Consider the following 23,349-nt stretch of genomic DNA (forward strand, 5'->3'; position numbering starts at 1 on the left):
GGCGTCCAAAATTGCAGCAAAACAAGAACTGGATGACTTTTTAAGCGAGAAGATGTCAGTGACTTGAGGGGCTTCACATTGAAAACCGGTATCTTTGATGTTGCAGGCTAAGACTATCAGTAAGGAGTTACAGTATTCTTGGAATCAACTATATGTAACCCTTCATCTCCTGTACCACATCCGGGTTACCTTTGTCTTTCTCATCTTCTTTTGCAATTGAAAAATTCCATAAAGAAGGGCCTCGGAAGTCGGAGGGCAGCCTGGAACATAAATATCAACAGGGACAATCCTATCAACGCCTCTGACAACACTGTAGCTGTAATGATAGTAGCCTCCACCATTCGCACAACTACCCATGCTAATAACCCAACGTGGCTCGGGCATCTGGTCATACACTTGACGTAGTGCCGGTCCCATCTTATTTGTGACAGTGCCTGCCACGATCATGACGTCCGATTGACGGGGCGAAGCACGGAAGATAATACCCAGACGGTCTTGGTCATAACGGGGCATGGAGCAGTGCATCATTTCGAGGGCGCAGCAGGCTAGGCCGAAGCTCATCGGCCAGAGGGAGCCTTGTCGAGCCCAGTTCGCAACGCTATCAACTGTAGTCCTGGACATTAAGAGATGTGTAAGAATATGAGGTCTCTATGGAAACATGTTCTTTCACTCACAAGGCATATTGAAGCGCAGTGCTGTTTTTCTCTTGACTGGGAAGTGCAACCTCGGTGCGTGGCCGACCAGTTCGAGGAGATAGTGAGCTTGACACAGGCTTGGCATTTTGAGATAAGTTCCGCGAGGTGATTTGTGTTGTGATTTTTAGCCTCTGGGATAGTCTTTTTTGCACCAGCGAGGCACTTGGTGGCATGAAGTGAGTGACATAGAAGCCCACTAATAAATGATCAGAAGGTAAGTAAGTTTGACTGGCTTATTGAAAGATCGACTCACTTGGCGATGCTAGCTTTGTAGACAACATGGAATTTTTCCCAGGAGGCTAGGCATATGAAATCATTTGTGCCTTTGGAAAGGAGCAAGATTTAGGATTCGATTCCATTTTGCTATGAAAAGGGATGTGGTAAATATCCGGTATACAATGTGAGAAACCTCCGATGCGAACAACTTCCGATGTGGAAAACCTCCGATGTGGGGCACGCCAGGACTTCCACTTGCCACCCACCACGCAGCTGCTGGTTTAATGCGGCTGTTCCAACCACCAGCAAATAAACCAAGGGGTCTTTTGAGTCCCCCGACCTAGATCTTTGAGCAGAATCAGTTATTGACAGCCCAAAGACTCATGGAAAACAATCACACCTCGCTCCGCTGCACGGCTTGTGAGAAAGACTTTTCCTCTCCGGGCCATCTACACCGTCATCAACGGCTTCTGCGTAAGTATCCCGAACAAGGTCTTGTCAGATGACCTTTAAGTTGACTGGAGACTAAAAATAGATCATCATTATGACGGTACCTCGATACCATGTCCATTCTGTCATAACCTCTTTGCAAGAATGTAAAGGTATTCTACCACAACCAAGACGTCGTCGCTAATACTCTTCACATAGAGATGTAATGCGCCGCCATGCACGCCGATGCCCTAACAGAGCACAGAGGGAAACTCCAAATGTTATGCGAAGAGGGCCCAAGAAAGCTTCTTGTGTGCGGTGCTCTCGAATGAAAGTGGCTTGTGATAAGGGAAATCCATGTTCCCGATGCCAAGCATCCCAATTTCAGTGCATTTATACAAGCCCAATAAGCACAGTCACCGTTGGAAAGCTTTCTATACCAACGCCTGGCTTACGACCAAGTCATTCCAGTCACGCAGATGCACCTTCTTGTGGAAAGCATGTCAAGACCAGCATACCATTCCTGCTATCTTACGTCGATCCAGAAACATCCTTTGAAGACTTGATGAGAGCTACAAATGCCTGTCCTATCGAAAGCTTTCAAGAAAATATTATTCCGCCGGCTATTCCAAATAGCCTACCAACTTCGGACTCGGGCATTGATCTATCTACATGGAGTTTCTTGCAAAGCTTTTGCGGGTTATTCGACTTCCCAGAGAATTCCCATTCATTGTTCGAGTCTGAGCCACTATGGGCTATACAAGATCAGCAACAATCAGATGCTGTACATGCTCGGGTTGATAAAGTGCTTCGGGAACTTGAGCTCTACACTTCTCGCAAAAAGCCACGGGCCCTCAACAAACCCTGTCCAATCAATCCCAGAATACGCAGCACGCCCACGCTATCTGAACTTGACGCTCTACTGCGAACTTACTTTGACTATGCTACCCTCCACGCCCCAGTCATATACCGCTCATATTTCAACATTACAACCATCTCCAGTCATCTCCTTCTCGCTATCTTAGCCTCAGGCGGCCAGCTCCTACCATTAGGGGGTAATATATTTACTTCCTCAGACTTCTTCGATTTGGTTCAGAATTTCATCTTTGACCAAGCCCTTCTGCGCAATCCCCATTTATGTGGCTTCAACAATTTTCCTATTAGCGATGAGGTGTTGGAAACCCTGCAGGCTGCCCTTATTATGCTTACTACTGAAGTCGCTACAAAAGATAATGCCGATTCTCATAGTACTTGCATATCAAGATTTTTGAAACTCGTTGCTGCTGTAAGAAGCTTCTCCTTGACGAAAGTACGGAGAATTAATTCCTTTACTGGCGATGTGTATGATTACGGTTCGAGCAGCGACATCTCATCCACCTGGAAACGGTTTTTAAGAGACGAAACAATGATTAGGTAAGTCTTCAATAGCCTAATTTACAAGGAGTGTTTACTTCGATTGATTAGCTACCTACTCAGCCACTGACTCTAATTGTCTTTGGATTGTCAGAATCGGCTGGATGGCCTTCCTCCTAGACATACAATTCGTCCTCTTCTTCCGCACACCACCACGATTCACGATCACCGAAATGATCGGTGAATTACCATGCCCTGATGAACTATACACCGAGATGCCGGAACCCCAAGTTGAACGTCAAATGCAATCACAGATGGAAGCTCTATCTCGTTCTACACACGAGTCGATATCTTTATCCACACTAATCGATTTGCTTATGCAACCCTCTTGGTCGGACAAAAGCCAGCTCTCTAAGCTGAACGCGCGAGGACTTTTCAGCGGTATTTGTGGTACGTAAATAATCCTTAGATAAATAAATCGCTCCAGGGATACCCAAGGCTTGGAATTTTAGTCTATATCAAGTTTGAAACTAGAGTACCGGCTAACATACATAAACAGGGCTCCATTCGATTATTTTCTCAGCGCAGACTACGCATTCGATTACTTATATGCGTCCCGTAATTGAGAGAGCACTAGACAAATGGCGAACATTATGGGACGAACTACAGAGCAGATCTGATAAGGAACAGCTCGAGAGGCTGGGATTCATGAAACACGCACTGGAGTTCTGGGTTCTTGCCAAAACACTCCTACACGCCGATCCTCATCTGCTTAAGATTGAGAATGTCGATATGCCCTCCAAGAGCCATTTGTATGTCATTTATAAGCAAATTGGGAATGTGTCGCTCGCATAGGATAAATAAATCTAAGCCATCTGTTCCATGTTCACTTGTCCCAGTGGAAAAACTTCATGTCTGATAATGACATCTCAAAATGATATCATACTGTATGGTATTGCCCTAGCTATAGCTTGACCTACATGACTATTGCATCCACGGATGTGTGGCTACCTAGTTCTAAACTTTGAAAACCATTCGGGTACTATTGGCTATTTTATCTATGGACGGAAAATTACGATCACCAATGATCTTTCCAGACTTCTGCACAAAGTATTATGTGTAACGTATACAGTAATTTTGGAAATCAGCTAAACCTCGACCCCTCACGACCTGATTCATGGGAAATTATACTCCGGTCTAGCTCACCGCTTCATGAGTTCGGCAAAGTTCTCAGCGTAGTAGTCGTATTTCATCAATGAGTCATCGTTGTAATGCCGTGATATCACAGCGCTATCTAGAATTCTATGTAGACTTGGCGATCTGACGATGAAATTGGCGCCACTTATCTTACCCTCGGACTTGTTCTCGGACCTAATGCCAGGGTCCGCCAGTCTAATTGAAGTATACTATAGTAATATCAATCGTGATAGTCGTCCAGATCCACCGAAATGTGTGGTATGAAGTCAGCCTCGTGGAGCCAGATATCAGGTATCTGTCCTACGATTAGATCTCTAAGCCACTGCTTCTTATTTGTCTCACAAAATTCAAGAGATACAAGGAACTTTATGGTGCAGGGGTATATCTCTTTTGCTGTACCGTTCAAATCACATGATTTTCAGCTCGAGGGGCTAAGAACGGATCCCCACCTTAGGACTCGACACCTCCCCAGACAAGAAATTCAGTGGTTCTGCGTTTAGAAGAACAAAAATGACCAACATATCATTTGATAGCACAAACTCAGGGTTCCAAGCAGGGATAGTTCGAGGGTCTGTTCATATCACACAAGGTACGTTTCACAGATCTAAAGAACGAGTCTAGGTTGGTCGAGTTGACTAACAGTGGGCCTCGCTCCTAGAACCACCAATCAGTGCCCTGGGATTAGCCGGTCTTTTCAACATCTCTCTAGAGATCGTTGATAAGCTGGACTCGTGGGAAAATTTTAGGAGCGAGCACCGTCCCCTAGCTGCCCGGTTCAAAGCTCTCAAATCTCAACTGGAATCATGGGGCCAGGTTGTGGGTTTCGATAAAAGTGGTCCGACCTTATCACAAGGACACGCCGATCTTCTTGATGACCAGCAAGTTTCCAGCAAAATTCAAGACCTTCTTGAAGCCATCGGAGATATTTGCGGTTATGATGAGAATAATACTCTAGGATCAAGGCCAATCTCGAATGGAAATGGTCAGGGCTGCAACCCAGTCGTTTCTAGCGGACGAAATTTTGGATTGGCATCTGATGGCACAGTGAAGCGACAAGCACAATTTCAGCAGCTATCATCCATAGTGACGGATCTTCATAGATTGATTCCCATGAGCTCAGGGACAAGCGGGCCCCGGGGGTATGAAGAATGTACTGGGGGATACGAAGCTAATAGGCGCTTAGATGGTTTGTGGTGCGGTAAGGAACTTGACGGTATATTCTAATCAAATCACTAGGTACTTTTCAGGATCGTGAAACTCGTTTCACTGAATTCAAACGCATTATGAGCCTAATGGAAAGAGAATATTATGGTATGTATTCTCGTCATTTGCTAAACACTAACACTTTCGCTTATATTCGAAGTCAAAATGAGGAGGGACCTACAGAAATGGCTATTAGGTGACTGCTTCCCTGATGGGATATCTGACTCTTATGAATCGCGCAAGGCAAGCAGAGAAAAGGGCACCTGCGACTGGATCCTTGACCGTGCATGGTTTCTGGAATGGTCCTCACCCGAACCTCCAGAAGGGCTAGTCAAGGTCCTGTGGATCAATGGCCCAGCAGGATTTGGAAAATCTGTCCTAGGTGCTAGGATGTTTGATCACCTGTCCTCTTCTCTAGATGGGCCTGTTGCACATTTCTTCTTTACATCAGATTTCGAAAGAAATAATCCCTTCGTGGTGATAAGGTCATGGATAGCGCAAGTGCTGTCTCACCCGGTCGCATTGAACTTGGTCCATGAAAATTGGACAGCGGGGCATAGGCAGAATGCAACAGACGGAGAGACTATGAGAATACTGCGAAGCATTTCAAAAGCATTACCTGGGTGCACTTTTCTTTTGGATGGACTAGATGAATGCTAATTGCCTAATGAAGGCCAGAGAACTGGTGCTGATGACTCAGTGCTTGGCTTCATGAGAGCCCTGAGACTAGCTGTTGCGAACTCATCTACACGACTTATGATACTCAGTCGAGATGAACCCGAGATCCGGACTTGTCTTTCTGATTACGTCGACGAAGCTTCAGTCTTTGAGTATAGTATTACTGCTCAAGACGTTCAGCCAGATCTGATGTTATATTCCCAACACTTCATTAAAAGCGCCTGGCGAGGGAAATCGGAACAGGAAAGGCTCGATTTAAGCAAAACCCTCACTGACAGGTCAAATGGACAGTTTCTTTGGATCAAGTTACAAATGACGTCCATGTCACCGTATGACTGGACAAGTCGAAGGCTCCTTGAGCAAGCAATCGCGGCAGCGCCAATGAGGCTTGAGGATACCTACCAAAGAAACTGGATCAAAATCCTGGAGCGTCCTGAGAGAGTTCGAAACCGAGCGATGTCCTTATTACGATGGATCGTGTTTTCTTTGCGCCCATTGAAGGTACAGGAGTTGGCAGAAGCCTTACTGATCAGTGAAGACTGCGATGACGTGTTGGTGAATGAGACACCAGACTATATTGATACTGATTTTGTTAACAATGGGATACTTGGTTGCTGTGGATCGCTTCTTGACATTCGAAAAATGGAAGGCGAACATGGTATTGGGGTGAGAACTGTGCATTTGGCTCATTTCACTGTCAAACAGTACCTTCTTGGCAACTTTTTTGCAATGGGACGTTTGTCACAGCTCAACAACGCCCTAGAATGTTTCATGGAGCTAGATGAGCACACCTTGCTTGCCAAAATGTGTCTTCGATATTTGAATTGCTTAGAGGTTTGGCAAGTAAATCGTTCCTTGGAAGACGGCCCATCGCTTGGCCTGTTCCTGAATTATGCTGCAGAATCTTGGCACAAGCATGCTCTTGCTGGTAATAAAAGGGATTCGGATGTCGTGAGACTAGTGAACCAGCTTTTCGATACAAGGAGGCCAAACTGGAACCTGTGGAGACAACTTTTTGATATCAATGCTAGTTTGAATCATGGAAAGCAATCACGAGGAGGTGAAAGCAAAGGCTCAAGCCCAGTTCATTACGCAGCACAGCTGGGTTTGGTCGATACTCTGAGATTCCTGATCCATGATCGCAAACATGATATTGATGAGAAAGGGGTATCAGGACAGACAGCGCTGTTAATATCCTGTGAAAGAGGCGATCTCCTCCTCACTAGAATCTTACTTGAAAACGGAGCAGACTTTTCAATTGTGAACGATGACCTCCGTGCTCCAATTTGGTGCGCGGCACAGATTGGCAATGCTGACATAGTGAAACTGCTTATCGAAAGTGGAGCCGATATTACAGTGCTGAATGGCAACAACGGAACGGCAGTCAATGTTGCCGCAGACCACGGGCATCTCGAGGTAGTCAAAATTCTCATAGAGAAAGGCATCAACATAAGAATTGCGAATAAACAAGGGTGGACGCCAGTTATATCAGCCTCAAGCAAGGGCCATCTCGAAGTGGTCAGAGTGCTTCTCGAGAATGGAGCAGATATCACAGTTCCAAACAACAACGGATGGATATCAGTTTATTTGGCTTCGCAAAATGGTCATCTCGAAGTAGTCAAGTTACTTCTCCAGAACGGAGCGGACATCACAGTCACAAGCAAGCAGGGATGGACGCCAGTTAATTCAGCCTCACTGAATGGTCATCTCGCAGTGGTCAAGCTGCTTATTGAGAATAAAGCGGATATCACCATCACAAATGATAGCGGGTGCACGCCAGTTCATTTTGCAGCCTACAACAATCATCTCGAAGTACTCAAGCTACTTCTCGAGAACGGAGCGGACATCACAGTCACAAACAAGCAGGGATGGACGCCAGTTAATTCAGCCTCACTGAATGGTCATCTCGCAGTGGTCAAGCTGCTTCTTGAGAATAAAGCGGATATCACCATCACAAATGATAGCGGGTACACGCCAGTTCATTCAGCAGCCTACAACAATCATCTCGAAGTACTCAAGCTGCTTCTTGACAATGGAGCGGATATCACAGTCGCAAGTAATAGTGGATGGACGCCAGTCCATTCGGCCTCACTAAACGGCCATCTCGCAATGGTCAAGCTGCTTCTTGAGAATGGAGCAGATATCACAGTCACAGATCATATTGGCTGGACATCAGTTCATTCTGCATCTTTTAATAACCATCTCAAAGTAGTCGAGCTGCTTCTTGAGAATGGAGCAAGTATCACAGTCGCACATAACGACGGATGGACGCCAGTCCATTCGGCCTCGCAAAATGGTCATCTCGCAATGGTCAAGCTGCTTCTTGAGAATAGAGCAGATGTCACAGTCACAAACAAGCAGGGATGGACGCCACTTAGTATTGCTTGTCGTTATGGCCATCTAGAGGTAGCGAAGCTACTTCTTGAGAAGGGAGCAGATATCGCAATCGCTGGCGTTAATGGATGGACCCCTCTGAGCCGCGCATGCGAACAGGGCTATATTGATATAGTAAAGCTCTTGCTTGAGAACGGCGCGGATGTCGCAGTAGCCCTTAACGATAGAAGGACGCCCGTTCATATCGCATCGCAAAATGGTCATCTTGAAGTGGTCAAACTACTTTTTGAGAAAGGGGCAGATATCGCAATCGCTGGTATTCATGGATGGACCCCTCTAAACCGTGCATGCGAGCAGGGACATATTGATGTGGTGAAGTTTTTACTTGAGAACGGCGCGGATGCCACAGTCGCGAGTAACGACGGATGGACGCCAGTCCATTCTGCAACCAGGTATAATCATCTCAAAGCACTCAAGCTGCTTCTCGAGAACGGAGCGGATATCACAGTTTCAAGCAACATGGGACGGACGCCACTTAATATCGCTTGTCGTTATGGCCATCTAGAGGTAGCGAAGCTACTTCTTGAGAAGGGAGCAGATGTCACAGTCACAAGCAAGAAGGGATGGACGCCAATTAGTGGTGCTTGCCGTTATGGCCATCTAGAGGTAGCGAAGCTACTTCTTGAGAAGAGAGCAGATTTCGCAATCGCTGGCATATATGGGTGGACCCCTCTAAGCCGCGCGTGCAAACAGGGCTATGTTGATATAGTAAAGCTCTTACTTGAAAACGGCGCGGATGTCGCAGTAGCAAATAACGATGGAAAAACGCCCGTTTATATCGCATCGCACAATGGTCATGTTGAAGTGGTCAAACTACTTCTCGAGAACGGAGCGGACATCACAGCTACAAGCAAGGACGGGAGGACGCCAGTTGATTCAGCCTCAAAGAAGGGTCATCTCGAAGTGGTCAAGCTACTTCTAGATTATAGGGCAGATGCCACGAATAACAATGGCTGGATGTCAAGCACTCCAGCCTCACAAAGTGGTCCCTTCGAAGTGGCCAAGCTGCTGCTCGAGAACGGTGCGGATTCACAATTGCGTATAGCGACGGATGAACACCAACCAATATGGCCTCTCAAAATAGGCATCTTGACGTGGTCAAGCTACATGAGAAGGCGGCAAATATCGAAGCCGCGAGTAACGTCGGATGAGCGCTAGTTACTAGATGCTGCCAAATTTTCCGTATTCTCTGCGAATATTGATGATCATAATTTTGCTACATTCGGCTTCAGTGGCCATCTAAGACGTGGTGAGGAACTGGCTTCCTGTTATATCACAAATCAGATAAAGATACAAATTCCTTAGAGAGATGTCGTCTAGATTGAGGTTGTATGACCTTTCAGATAAAGACGGCGCCATGGTGATGATAAGCGATGAAACAGAGGAGCACGGGGATAACGTTTACACGGAGTCTTATCACCATCAATACCTTGTATTGGGTCGCTTTCTGCCCACTTTCATATCCTAACACTTTCTGGGGAGATGATGATAAAAATGCGGAAGTATGACTGGTTTCCAAGACTACTGGATCGAGCGCAATGAGTCTCTTGCGTGAAATATGCGAATGACAGAGCAGGTTATATAGATATCTCCTCAGTGACGTACCAAGTATTATGTCAGGCTATTGACCCTCCGCCGCATGAAGATCCTTCGCCAAAACCTCCCCAATAGGCTCATCCTGAAACTCCCCCGAAGCCGGGAACTCAACATTATACTCATTAATAGCAGCAGCGCGGAGGACGACATCTTCAGCATCAAATTCCATAACATGACCACCCTGCGCACGATCGTCAGACAAAAAGTGAAGGTGGAACCCAGCTACACTGAATCCACTCGTAAACCCAGGTGACCAGAATCCAACAAGAACACCCCGGCTATGCGTCGCATGATGTAACTCCTGTCGTTTCGCTAGCTCTGACAGCGACTCGCGGGCCTCTGACTGCGCAGGGATGACGCGGAATGTCACACGGGTAAACAGGGCATCGACTCGAATAGACAAGAATGAGTTCTGACTAGCTGGGAGTAGGGGTGACAGTTCTTTGGAAATAGTAGACATATTCAGTGTGATTGGGCGTTTGGTTGATGTCGGTTCGAACCGGGTGATCATCGCGAACGGAATGATATCGGTGGGCTCAACCTCGCGGAGATTCCCGTCGGGAAGGAAGTGGTATACTTCTTTATCGACGATTATTATTTCTCCATTCAGACCGAATATAGTTCCCAGGCCGTGGTCTCCGTGTGTAAGCAACTTTGCGACGGTGGTGCCTTCGCGGCAGATCCCGTTCATCAAAGCGCTGAGGATCGAGTATTGGTAGAGATGGTTGGCCATGATGAGGTGGATAGTGTAATTGATTCGATATCGGGTGGGCTAGATGAGTTCAAGTAGACAAGGTAGAGGATCGGCATGTCGATGTGGCAAATGGTGACGAATCAAGATGGATGGCTTCCATGACATACCACACCTAAATTATGCCAAGATTGTCGGGCCGCATCACACTCACACACTTGTGCAACCACACTGTTTTCGCACTCTTGTTCTTTTAACGGATGTTATTGCCACCATGTTCTTAATTATAGAGAACTGAAGAGATCTGCATCCACATTGTCTTACAACATATCGACAACGGGTATTTTCGAATGATTAATTCCATCTGTGTGACCACACTGCTATCACAGCAAGATTCTAGTAATAATATTGCCTCCTTGTGTTTATTTGTGGGCTATTAGTGGAGCGAACGTCATACATAGCTTTGCTTCATCTATAGGTACTGATAAGCGGTAGAGGTACTTGTCCAGGTGTCCTTCTCTTTACCCAAAAATGGCCGAGGATATAAAGGGGCTGCAACTGTAGACTTAGTTGATACCATAGCAAGATATTTTCACAATTAGCATTTCAAAGCGTCATGGATAGACAAGCACTAGTCGGACTATCTGGAGGGGAAACTCTCCGTGAGCTTCTCGCCTACCACAATGTCAAGCACATCTGTACGTATTGGCCCTGCCTGAGCACGTTCGATCTCCAGTCCCTAACCTTTCCAGTCGGGTATCCCGGTGGCGCGGCCCTCCCACTCTTTGATGGTATATACGAGACAAGTTCCTTTCAATTCATCCACTCGCGCCACGAGCAAGGGGCCGGTCACATGGCAGAGGGCTATGCCCGCGCCAGCGGCAAGCCCGGTGTAGTGATGGTCACCTCGGGGCCTGGAACCTCCAATCTGGCGACACCTCTTCTGAATGCTTTGATGGACGGGACCCCACTAGTCACGATCTGCGGACAAGTGAAGACCGCGGTCCAAGGCACTGGGGCTTTTCAAGAAATAGATGCAATGGCGTTAGCCCAGCCTTGTACGAAATGGAGCGCCTGTGTACAAAATATCAGTGATCTGCCCGCAATGGTAGATGCTGCCTTCGACCATGCAATGGGCAAGCGAGCGGGACCAGTGCTCATCGCAATACCCAAAGATGTTGGCAGCGCCACGTTTGATAAGATCGCATTGAGCAAATCTGCGTGGCCTAATAGGAAGGACCATGGCAGTAGTGAGGCATCTAGTCCTGGTCCTCATAGTCCCGCTCTTTCTTGCAGCACAGTGGACCTCGATGAGAAGATTGATCGAATTTCTGATGTTATCAACCGTTCCCAGCGTCCAGTCATCTGCGCTGGAAATGGGGTGATTGCCAGTGAAAGTGGTTCTGAGCTACTTGCGGAAATTGCGAGAAAGGCACACATTCCTGTCGCCACCACACTTCTCGGGCTGGGGTGTTTTGACGAAGCTCATCCTCTGTCTATTGGGATGATGGGAACATATGGGTGTCCGTCAGCAAACTACGCCATCCAGAATGCTGACGTGGTTATAGTGCTCGGTGCTCGGTTGGATGAGCGAGCTGTGGGAGACGCTTCTGGCTTCGCACCGCAGGCACGAAAAAGTGCTCATGATGGTAAAGGAGGCATTATGCAGTTCGAAATCGACTTGGAAATAGTAGGAAAGGTTGTCAAGCCGACAGAGGTGATTCATGGAGATTTATCCGAGACACTCCCTACTCTCTTGTTGGGGCTGGTACAGCAAGGCCGGGAGAGATGGCTAGATCAGATCCATGGATGGAAGAAACAGGACAGCCTCCACTTTCCTCTCCACCGTGACAACTCTGTTGCCCTTCCCCAGGAGGTGCTACTCGAACTCAATCGGCAGACTTCACTGGTGAAGAATTCTACTTTCATAACCACAGGGGTCGGCCAGCACCAGATGTGGGCGGCAAAGTACTGTCAATGGCAATATCCCCGTTCCTTGGCCACATCTGGCAGTCTGGGAACTATGGGCTTTGGTCTCCCTGCCGCTATAGGCGCGCAGATCGCGCTCCCGGATCACATTGTGATTGATGTAGATGGTGATGCCTCTTTCTGCATGACCATGGAGGAGCTTCTGACTGCTTCGCAACACAATACTCCCATAAAAGTGATCATCCTCAACAACGAGAAGGAGGGAATGATTACACAGTTGCAGCAGGCAGATTATGGGGGGCGGGTTTGTCATGATCGGCCGCATAATCCGCAATTCGTGGAGCTGGCCCAGAGTATGGGCTGTCACGGGCGCCGCTGTCTTGATCTGTGTGGTCTGAAGGAGAGTATTGAGTGGTTGCTCCAGACTGAAGGGCCAGCATTGTTAGAGATTAGAATCGCTGATACCGATATGGTGCCGATTGTGGCGGGTGGAAAGTCATTGGAGGTGATGAAGATAGATTGACAGAATGATAGATAGACTAAAAAGTGTTGCATCGCCCACCTCAGTCGCAGGAAAGAGTGCATATTCAACCCTTGCATGTAATAGTTGTTGCCATGTTTATCAGGCAAATAAGTGTCCATTTTAGATCTTGCCCGGAATTGCTCTTCCTCCTTATAAATCCCACTTGCTTGGTGGCTTCGAAGCTTTCATCGGTCCAATAGAAGTTCCATAGCACATTCCTTGGAAACCCTATCCAGCAGTATCTCCAATTCTGTCTGCGGGGCGAATATATAACATCGGACATACCCCGCAGCCTAACAAGGGATCCACTTGTCGGCACATTCAAATTCGTCCGATTCATTTGTTCTTCATCTTCATACTCCCCTGTGATCGCTTCTCAAAAGTGCCGACTATTCAATTGCCCCTTCAAGATGAGCCCACTTCCACCCGCAACTCAGGAGGCAGTCAAAAACCTCATAGACTCCGCCTGTAGTAATCAAAATGGACTGCCGGGCGCTTCCGTTGCAATTGTGGGGAAGGATGGCATGTTATTGTTCTCCCACGCAGGTGGAAAGCGAGGACATGTGAACCCTGAGCCCCTAACAACTGACAGCGTATTCTGGATCGCATCATGTACAAAATTGATCACCGGGATTGCGTGTATGCAACTTGTTGAACAGGGTCGGATTTCCTTGGATGATTCGGAAGAGACCGAGCGCATATGTCCTGAGCTGAAGGATTTAAAGGTCGTGCAAGAAGATGGCACATTGGTGGATAAGAAGCGTGGCATTACACTGAGAATGCTCTTGTCTCACACTGGTTAGTAGTTCCGGCCAGGTACCAGCTCTAGGTGTCCGGATTCTGACGTCATCGATCTAGCTGGGTTTGGATACGCCTTTATGAACGATAAACTACGGGACTATAGCCAACCGATTGGCTATGATGAGTTCTCGGGTGATATCAGAGACTTCAAGCAACCTTTGGTGCACCAGCCAGGAGAAGCCTGGGAGTATGGGGTAAGAATACACTCAGTGACTGGACGAAGCTGTAGTTGCTAACCCTATATGGCGTATAATAGGTAAACATTGACTGGGTAGGCGTTGTGATTGAACGTGTCACCGGCAAGCGACTCAATGATTATTTCCACCAACATATCTTCGAACCACTGGGACTTACTCAGATCTCAATGATCCCCACTTCAGCCATGATGGACAACCTAGCCTACATGCACCACCGAGACTTGACTGGCAAAATCTGGCCTCGGGATCATCTTCTCAGACGAGCACTGACACTGGAATCCAAATCCGAGCAAGAATCTTATTTCAACAGTGGTGGAGCCGGGTGCTTCTCCACACCCCAGGATTATTGCCGTACGTCTCTCATATCTTTTCTACCTCTCTTCTATCACCCATTTCATCAACTCACAATCTTTGCAGAAATCCTAGCCGTTCTTCTCAATAATGGAACATCTCCAACTACCGGTGCACAGCTTTTGCAGAAACAGACCGTGGACGATATGTTCTGCGACCAGATTGCGCATCTCCCACCCCTGTGTGAGAAGTACCTCTCCGACGCAAAGCCTGACCTAGCGGGTCCCAGTACGGGTCTGCATCCAACTGTTGAGGGAGATCGTCAGGGCTGGGGATTGACATTCCTGCTCAGCGGAGGCTCTACAGGCCGCTCCGTGGGAACAGCCCAATGGTCTGGACTTCCGAACCTTTTCTGGTGGTGCGATCGTGAGAATGGTGTGGGAGGTATGGTGTGTGCACAGATCTTGCCTTTTGGTGACGATAAGGTCTTCAATTTGTTTCAGGATGTTGAGGCTGCTGTTTATAAAGGGCTTGTTTGATTCTCGTATGTCCATCCCAAGATGGGAATTATTTATTTCTCTGGGCTCAACCTTTTATGTCAAGCTTTCAAGCTTTCAAATTACATATGACCGGAGTGTATGTTGACTTCCATATTTTACTCAAAGAATGTAGAGATAAAAATTACCTGAATTTGTCCCAGTCGATTCATCATCTAATCTAAGAATAACAAAGAGGTTCAAACAATAACCCGCTTGGATATATGAGGTGATAGCAAAAGTGAAACAAACTATGCAAATAAAATGGATATCATCGAAACCGTCACTCAGATCACCGCCCGTGCTTTTTATCGTTCGTCATCACAGGAAATTATTATTGGAAGTAATCAACACCATTACCATGATATCCACGCAACCGGTCCCTTGGGGAACATGCGCACTAGAACCTTGCGCAGCTCATCCATACATAGAACACCCATTGCCAGACCGAGTGGAATGAGCCAAAACTCAATGGGTACAGAGGCTGTCAGGAACAAAGACTGGATACCAGGTACTTCGGTGACGAAAATGGCAATGACAAGGGAAATTGCCATAGCTAGAGGGAGCCATGGGTTGCGACGGGCAGGGCGAATGGGGTCTGCTTGGAGAAGAGACATGCGCTTGCTGCGGACAGACAGGATATTGCCCCATTGCATGATGACAAGGGTGACAAAGTAGACACCTTGGCCAACGTAGTTGAAGTGGTTTAGTTCATCAGTCGTATATCCATGAAATCCATCAGTGTACTTGTCAAAGGCGAAAATTAGATCGCTGAATGGAATACCCGCGGCTTTCCACATGTACAAGAAGAACATGGAGTGGGCACTGAAAGCTTCCATGACACCGACAAAGAGGTATGACTGGCCATAAATGCGCATGTTGATCAGATGATCCTCGCGAGGTTTCCGAGGGGGAATGCTCATCAAGTCAAACTCCTCCTTTTCCATAATAAGTGACAAGGACAGAAAAAGATCGGTGAAAACACAAATAATAATCATCAAGAAAGAGCTCAGTGGTGAGGGACATCCGAAGAAGACATTCATGAGCACAGGCCAGATCTCGGACCAACTACCAGCGGGTAGCAGATAGGCGATAACCTTTTGAAGGTTCTGGAAGACCAGGCGACCGAGGCGGATAGCCTCGACAATGGAATCGAATCGATCAAGTAGCACAAGGTCGGCCGCTTCAATGGCAACATCACTACCGGAGCCGATCGCAACGCCAACATCTGCAGCACGTAAAGCAGGTGCATCGTTGACTCCATCACCTGTAACAGCGACAAAATTGCCCTTTGCCTGAAGCTCTGACACAATTCGTAGCTTTTGTTCGGGACTAGTGCGGGCAAAGACAATCTCTTCATAATCACAAACTGTAGACCACTCTTCTTGGTTCAATGACGACAGGCTACTGCCCTCAAGAAGCAAGCTGCGTCTTGAGGGCGGCGATTTGTCCGATGAGAAGCCGTCTCGAAGATCATGAATAGTATCGGGCTCAACTTCACCCTCGAAAATACCGATATCACGAGCAATTGCCGCCGCAGTCAATCCAAAATCGCCAGTGACCATGAAGAAGCGAATGCCCGCACACCGACAGGCGGCCACGGTCTGAGCCGTCTCTGGGCGTGGGGGGTCAATGATGCCGAAGATTCCAAGAACTGTCAGATCCTCAACGCCCGATTCGAGGATCTCGTCACTGAATCCATTGGATCCCAGAGGATGGGTTGGGATGTAGCGGCGCTGGCAGAGGATGATCACACGCTCGGCGCGACGAGACAGCTTGGCCTGGAAGTCGGAAAGCTTTTGCCTGGCATTTGTGTCCAGTGGACGAACAGCATTATTGACGGCAGACCAGTAGGTGGAACAACGGTCCAAGAGGACATCAGGTGCACCCTTGACATAGATCATATATTCTTTGGAAGCAGTCGGGTCTTGATGCATTGTTAACATCCACTTGTTCTTCGAGTTGAACGGAATTTGGTGGACGCGAGCGTAGGGCTCAAGATTCCTTGGAGTAGCAGCGCCCACACTGTCGGCAAGTCGCAGCACAGCAGCATCCGTAGCATTTCCATTGACGATACGCTCCCAAACTGGTAGGTTCAGGGTCTCTGGGTCAAAGGTAGCGTCATTGCAAAGGACCGAAGCACGAAGGAGATTTTTCAATGCCTCGGAAGACTCCATGCCAGGCACCAGATCGTCAATATTGTATTCCCAGTCGACCATGCCAAGAGACTTGACGAACATGCGGTTTTGTGTGAGTGTTCCTGTCTTGTCGGAGCAAATAACATTCACACATCCCAAAGTTTCCACGGTCGCCAATCCCTTGGGCAAAATGTTTGTCTGCTTCATACGTCGAGCGACCATCATCAGCGTCAGTGCGACACCAACCGGCACACCCTCTGGAATAAAAGCCACCACGCAGCCCATGACATTGTTGAGCATAGCTACCACACTCATGTATCCAGGATGATCTTTGCGGAGCCATCCCAACCAGGTAAATAGGATGAGCAAGGCGAGGCAGACAGTCAGGCTAACAATAATGGTAACAAAGCGGGTGATCTCTTTTTGAATCAGAGTCGGCTTCTGCTTGACACCGGCTGTCATAGTAGCAATCCGGCCCATGACGGAACGACCACCGGTTAGCAGCACAATGCCGGTGGCATTTCCGTTTGTAACCAGGGTTCCCATAAGCGCGATGTTGCGAGTTTCAAGGAAATTTGCTTCTGTTGATTCAATAGCACCATCAATCTCATCTGACTCGCCGGTGAGGATTGCACGATCAAATCGAATATCCCCAGAAGTCTGCAGCAGACGCATATCGGCAGGCACTTTGTTTCCCACAGTGATCTGTGCAATATCTCCAGCAACCAGCTCTGTGGCAGGAAGACGAAGTTGCTTTCCATCACGCAAGACCAGAGCTTCCGATGGAAGAAGGTTTAAGATAGAATTCATAACCCGCTTGGTCGACCAGTCCTGGAAAGCTGAGAAACTGGCTTGAAGGGTGATAACAATGATGACGAGAATAGCCATAGCAAGATTCGTCGGCGAGGGTGGATTGCTGAGGGGTTTCCAGCAGAGGAAGAAAATAATTACACCCACCCACAGGACGGAACAGAAACCACCGAAGACATAAAAGAAGATCTTCTTAAGATAGTTCTCGCGGGTCTGGGCAATAACATTTTTTCCATCGCGCTGAAGACGTTGAGCCGCTGATTCGGCACTGAGACCGAAGCGCTGGTCGACGTTGAACTCCTGACAGACCTTCTCTTGAGAAATAGTGTGGAAATCCAAGCTCTCGAAGTAATCTTGATTGGGTACTTTCTCCTTGGGGGTTTCGGTCACGATTTCTTTCGGGCGGGTTTGAGACTCGGAGATCTGGATTGAGAGTGTACGGAAGTCGATAGGTATCCCATTGTTTCCACCTGCAGTTGCCTGGTTGGTACTCCGGGTACTGCGAATCGTATCACGGCCCAGCGAATAAGTACGTCCAAGCTGGGTGGGTTGATAAATGGAGCGCATTCCCTCTGCCTCGGTGGCAGTGTCATGGAAAGTGATACGCGTGCTTCTTTCCATGGGATCATCATCCTTGATGGTAACACCATCGGCCTCGACGTCGACGTCGACGTCAGGCTTGCCGTGGGAAGAATTGGGCGTCATGGCGTAGCTGTCTTGGGGGTTTTTAATATGAAAGTAAGACGACAGACAGCCAAACACCTGAAACGGCCACAACAAGGACGGATAAGAAAAAAATGAGAAGATGTCGAGAACAAGACAGTGTGTGCGACCCCAGGCCTTATGTAGGTTGACCAAATATAAGTAGAGGGAACCACACCTCGTGGCTAACGATGAATTGGGAAGGCATGACGGGAGGCATAGCTAGCCCACTTAGATCGTAAACGATCAAATGTTACGTGAAAAGGACCGAGCCCTGGTGCCACATAAGCGGAGCCATGCGATCAGCTCTAGCCACGAGGGGACCGAAAGTTCTGTACAGTGGAGATCGTATCAAGAAAATAAGGAATACGCCCTTGGCTTGCGGCAAAAGCAGAATACGCGCATAGTATATGTCAGGGATACGAGATTTCCATAGTTCAGTCAGGTACATGACGATGTCGGCAAATGCTTGGTCTATGTGGAGCAAGTACAAATTTGACACCTGCGCAGGATCTTAATTACGATATACAAATACATACGGTAATATTACCCTTTTTAGCTTCCCACACCCAATCATAAGTTGTCCTTGTCAACTTTAACCATACCAGAACCCGGCTCCGGGGCTCATCCAGCCCTAAAGCTTTGCCTCCGGTTCAGATTGATGGTTCCGTGGTAATTAAGCCCGGTTACAGGGGGCAAGAAAAAAAATTTCATCATTACCATAATAAAAAAACAAATGGCGCATAGGATTTCGCTTTCACACAGCCACCCCGCAAACGTGGTGGAAATGTCCTAATCCGAGGATGCGCGATTTTTCCTCGCCACAGATTGATTTTGACGCTCTGCCGCTCCTACTCCATCTAGTGTGACTTAGGTTATATTTTCTCCTAGGCCCCAATTTTTCACCGGATAAAACCAGAAATTGTCTTTATTTGCTAATAGCATCTCTGTTCGATTGTGTGAGGTAAATCCCTCAGCTATAGATCGGTTAGGTGAAAAGATGCGATCATCGTGCGCGGTTTGCTATATCCAATAGCGGCATCTCCAGCCTAGTAAGTGATCTATGATCCCGTATTTTTTGCTGGGTAACTACCATGGCTGAACTATGGTGATGCAAGCGATCTGTCTACTACTTTTGTATTTTCTGTCTCTTTATCTCTTTTCCACGGAATTTGTAGAACGTGTTACGGAGGATAATACATGACTGCGTACTGCTTACACCGCTATAAGCATATCTATAAATCTGTGTGTAAAAGGCGTCGCGCAGCTCACAAAATACTTCCCGGCGCCTGCTTCTCTTACCTTTTTTTCTTGGTAGAATTCAATCTCTCTTTTTGACTTTCATCTTTCTTTTCTTTCTCCTTTCAACGTAGCTATCCATGAAGGAACGTCATCGCCCGGACGTCTGGACGGCTGTCTCTGTGCATCGACCCGACAAAGTCCCCCATAATCATTATGTGACGCACCCAAAGTGGTCTCAAGACTCCCATCTTCATGATGCCAGTCAAAACATTGCAAAACGTGGCTGGTCTGTGTTCAAGACCGATCACCAGTCAGCTCTGGCTTTTGTCTCGACGAACCAGCAGCCAATTATAAGGAGGTCGGAGACCTCGACAACAACAGCGTCAAACCAACCCCTAATCCAGGGAGAAATTCCTCGAACTTTCACTGAAAAATATGGCCGCTGTATGGATATTCTCCATTATGGCGCTAATAGCACGGTTCGGCTACACCAAAACAAGCTCGCCGGCCCCGACTCAAAATACAAACAGCTAGTGGCCATCAAAGTGTACCGATACAACATTCTTGCCTCGACGAACCCCCTTTCTCGCTCATCATATTGCTCTCCCGACGCAATCTCCAACCTACATCCTCACCACCCGAATATCCTCCCCATAATCGATCTCCTCTACAATGAACGCTCCGAGCTATGCCTGGTCATGCCCATCTGCGCAGGGGGTGACCTTCACGAACTCATCTCCCACAACGGAGGTCCTATCCCAACAAACGAAGCCGATTGCATCATAGCCCAGGTCCTGCGCGCCCTGTCTTTCCTTCATGAGCACAACACCGCGCATCGTGATATCCGAATGGAAACCATCCTCCTCACAGAAAACGGGTCTGTGAAGCTGGCTGGTTTCGGCGACGGTCATATACGCCGCCTCTGGTCTGAATGTGCAATGCCATCTGAAGAAACATTCCGTCCACGCTCGCAATCTCACCCTGCTTCATCGGCAGCGTGGTCATTTTCCTTACCGTCGTTGTTCTCTTCCTCCCGGGCTACCCCTTCGGCTCGGAGCTCGAGCGATGTGGCACATTCCACAGCGTCTTTCCCGGGCATCAGTCTCCCTTATATTCCACCAGAGGCTTTCCATTCTCGTTCCCATGCTGGACTTGCACATGGAGACCTATCAGAAGGAGATGAAAATGATGATGATCCCCGTCCGGCGGATGTTTGGGCAACAGCCATTATCTATGTGGCACTTATCACCGGTCGTCTTATTTGGCGCAATGCTCGTCCACATCATGAGGATCCTCTGTATTTGGATTACCTCGAGTGTCGCCATTCGGAGGACGGGTATCCACCCATCGAAGCGCTTGGAAAGGTATAACTCTGACCCCTTTCCCTTTCTCCGTGGCATTTGAATAATTGTACTGACCAGTTTTTATTCGTTTCAGAGACGACGCAATGCCATCTATGCGATGTTACATCCAATATCACGAAAGCGCATCACTACCGCGCAGATCTTACAGTCCGAGTGGATAAGTCGGGTATCAATATGTGAGGCTGGTTCAAAGGGCTATTAAGGTAGCTTAGGCGAATACGATGCCCGGATTTACATTTCACATTTACTAGGGTCTAAATCAGTTTGGTTACTGATCTTACTTCATATGGTTCCCAATGAACACTGACTAATCGTGCGTTGAAGTTTCGGTCTATTTGGCGGGGTGCGACTATTGTTATTTCATGACTGATACCCACCCAACGGGACTTGTTAGTGTTACCGAATGATATCGAAATCATAAGTCGGTTATTTTGCCCTTAAAATGGTAGATGCAGTCGGAATTGAAGCGGCAGGAGAAATAGACCCCATTTTTCAAGTGAGGGGCAACTTTCAGCCTCACCAGTGATGTGGCCGCGCTACGCGCCACATAGCCTCAGTGAACCGAGACTGTTCGCTCTTTTGGCCCCAAAAATTTCCCCAACTGCCAAACTCCCGAGACACTGTCAAGCAGCTCCAATTTCTTGTACAGAAAAGGGTTCTTGATGTTTAAACCAACTGACTATACTGTGGGCTGGGTCTGTGCCTTAAAGACCGAGTATGTCGCCGCTATAGCATCTCTCGATGAAAGGCATGACCGTCCTACCGAGCTACCATCTGCCAACCAAAATGACTACACCCTGGGAAGGATTAAGAATCACAACGTGGTCATATCTGTGCTGCCAATGGGCGAGTACGGCCTCTCCTCTGCAACACAGGTGGCAGTGAGCATGATGCACGCCTTCCCGAACATTCGCGTCGCCCTAATGGTTGGCATCGGCGGTGGTGTGCCGAGCCCAAAGCATGATATCCGACTTGGAGATATTGTCGTTGGCACACCCAGTAACGGTCAGGGCGGCATCCTTCAGTATGACTTTGGCAAAGTAATCCAGGGTCAGGATTTCAAGCAAACGGGCTTTCATAACCAAGCACCTACATTGCTGCGCGGCGCAGTAAACGGGCTTGCGGCTGATTATGACATGGATGGCAACCAAATTGAAGATGTCGTTAATAAGATTCTTGCGACGAAACCCCGATTGAAGAAGAAATATTCGCGCCCCGATCCGGCGACCGATCGACTATATAAGAGCGACTTTCTACACCCTTTCGAAAACGAATCACCTTGCGCTACCGTCTGTAGGGAGGACGGCTCTTCCCTAGTTTCACGGACCCCACGCGCCGAGGAGGAGGACAATCCAGCCATCCATTATGGCCTAATTGCATCCGCAAATAGTCTAATGAAGGATGCTAAAATCCGAGACGCATTCGCGAAGCAAAACGATGTTCTGTGCTTTGAGATGGAAGCTGCTGGTTTAGTCAATCACTTTCCTTGCTTAGTGATCCGTGGTATCTGTGACTATTCCGACACGCACAAGAATAAGGAATGGCAGGGCTACGCTGCTATGACGGCAGCTGCATACGCAAAAGAGCTGTTGTATAAGATCGTTCCTCAGGTTGTTGTGCAACAGGAAACGGTCGCCACTGTCGTGAAGGAAGGTGATACCTATAATACGAATATCACCAATCTTTTGAAGGAAGGTGATGGCCATAACCATATCACATTTGCAGGCAATAATTCTGGTTTTCAGGTTGGTATGAACCGTGGTTCGATCAGCGGGACGAGTTTTGGACGCACTGGAGCTTAGATCAGATCATGGCTATCTGTTATTTTGTTCTGATATGTTGTGCGAGATCAGTACATTCTGTTCGATCAAAGACTATTCCAGGTAGACAGACCAATCGTGCGCAAACAAAAGTAGCATAAGGCATCCTTCTGATCCATTCCTGTCCTTCCCCGCCCCTAATTAGGCTGAATCCGCGCTGTTCAACCTTTCTGGTCGCATCCAACACTCCTGTAGTTGATCTTCGACAAAACTCTCAGGATTTCTGAGTTCTGCCAAAGTAGCTACGTCTAGATGGAAGCGGTCGCAATCGCATTTGGGATTGCCGCATTGCTCTCATCTGGCATTCAAGTTACACAAACTTTGTTAGATCTTTATTCTCTCTACGAAGACCAATACATCGGTATTTCAAAATTCTTTCAAAATTCATGACAATGTTGAAAATCTCCAGAACATTTTTCGATCACTGGGAATTTCGTTCTCGCAAAATTTGCCATCTAGAATCCAGGAAAGCTATATCGAGAAATCGACAAAGCGGCGTAATAATGTCATGGAATAATGAAAGAGCTTTAGACCGAGAGTAAGA

General features: G+C 47.6%; 9 protein-coding genes across 9 annotated transcripts; 6 read left to right on the plus strand and 3 right to left on the minus strand.

Annotated features, from left to right (window-relative positions):
* Positions 1-162: 162 nt before the first annotated feature.
* On the minus strand, positions 163-868 carry N7503_003919 (NuoB/complex I 20 kDa subunit family protein; the record flags this gene model as incomplete). The annotated part of the gene is made up of 2 exons (XM_057063466.1): positions 163-613; positions 675-868. The coding sequence occupies 2 exons, from the start codon at positions 866-868 to the stop codon at positions 163-165; spliced, it is 645 nt and encodes a 214-aa protein (XP_056924381.1).
* A 1,877-nt stretch (positions 869-2,745) lies between these two features.
* N7503_003920 (uncharacterized protein) lies at positions 2,746-3,548 on the plus strand (the record flags this gene model as incomplete). The annotated part of the gene is made up of 3 exons (XM_057063467.1): positions 2,746-2,753; positions 2,848-3,143; positions 3,277-3,548. 3 exons carry the CDS (start codon positions 2,746-2,748, stop codon positions 3,546-3,548), a joined length of 576 nt encoding a protein of 191 aa, XP_056924382.1.
* Positions 3,549-4,400: 852 nt separating this feature from the next.
* N7503_003921 (uncharacterized protein) lies at positions 4,401-9,633 on the plus strand (the record flags this gene model as incomplete). The annotated part of the gene is made up of 6 exons (XM_057063468.1): positions 4,401-4,479; positions 4,549-5,076; positions 5,127-5,201; positions 5,254-5,570; positions 5,772-9,186; positions 9,509-9,633. The coding sequence occupies 6 exons, from the start codon at positions 4,401-4,403 to the stop codon at positions 9,631-9,633; spliced, it is 4,539 nt and encodes a 1,512-aa protein (XP_056924383.1).
* Positions 9,634-9,786: 153 nt separating this feature from the next.
* Positions 9,787-10,494, minus strand: N7503_003922 (acetolactate decarboxylase; the record flags this gene model as incomplete). Its single annotated transcript, XM_057063469.1, has 1 exon — positions 9,787-10,494. The coding sequence occupies one exon, from the start codon at positions 10,492-10,494 to the stop codon at positions 9,787-9,789; it is 708 nt and encodes a 235-aa protein (XP_056924384.1).
* A 574-nt stretch (positions 10,495-11,068) lies between these two features.
* On the plus strand, positions 11,069-12,904 carry N7503_003923 (thiamine pyrophosphate-binding protein; the record flags this gene model as incomplete). Its single annotated transcript, XM_057063470.1, has 2 exons — positions 11,069-11,150; positions 11,205-12,904. 2 exons carry the CDS (start codon positions 11,069-11,071, stop codon positions 12,902-12,904), a joined length of 1,782 nt encoding a protein of 593 aa, XP_056924385.1.
* Positions 12,905-13,314: 410 nt separating this feature from the next.
* On the plus strand, positions 13,315-14,732 carry N7503_003924 (serine hydrolase domain-containing protein; the record flags this gene model as incomplete). Its single annotated transcript, XM_057063471.1, has 4 exons — positions 13,315-13,702; positions 13,763-13,899; positions 13,962-14,253; positions 14,320-14,732. The coding sequence occupies 4 exons, from the start codon at positions 13,315-13,317 to the stop codon at positions 14,730-14,732; spliced, it is 1,230 nt and encodes a 409-aa protein (XP_056924386.1).
* Positions 14,733-15,085: 353 nt separating this feature from the next.
* On the minus strand, positions 15,086-18,382 carry N7503_003925 (cation-translocating P-type ATPase; the record flags this gene model as incomplete). Its single annotated transcript, XM_057063472.1, has 1 exon — positions 15,086-18,382. One exon carries the CDS (start codon positions 18,380-18,382, stop codon positions 15,086-15,088), a length of 3,297 nt encoding a protein of 1,098 aa, XP_056924387.1.
* A 1,376-nt stretch (positions 18,383-19,758) lies between these two features.
* Positions 19,759-21,187, plus strand: N7503_003926 (uncharacterized protein; the record flags this gene model as incomplete). Its single annotated transcript, XM_057063473.1, has 2 exons — positions 19,759-20,985; positions 21,059-21,187. 2 exons carry the CDS (start codon positions 19,759-19,761, stop codon positions 21,185-21,187), a joined length of 1,356 nt encoding a protein of 451 aa, XP_056924388.1.
* A 460-nt stretch (positions 21,188-21,647) lies between these two features.
* On the plus strand, positions 21,648-22,787 carry N7503_003927 (5'-methylthioadenosine/S-adenosylhomocysteine nucleosidase family protein; the record flags this gene model as incomplete). The annotated part of the gene is made up of 1 exon (XM_057063474.1): positions 21,648-22,787. One exon carries the CDS (start codon positions 21,648-21,650, stop codon positions 22,785-22,787), a length of 1,140 nt encoding a protein of 379 aa, XP_056924389.1.
* Positions 22,788-23,349: the final 562 nt, after the last annotated feature.

This window comes from Penicillium pulvis (assembly GCF_028828015.1).
Source record: "Penicillium pulvis strain IBT 33274 chromosome Unknown contig_1_segment0_segment0, whole genome shotgun sequence".
Lineage (NCBI taxonomy): Eukaryota > Fungi > Ascomycota > Eurotiomycetes > Eurotiales > Aspergillaceae > Penicillium > Penicillium pulvis.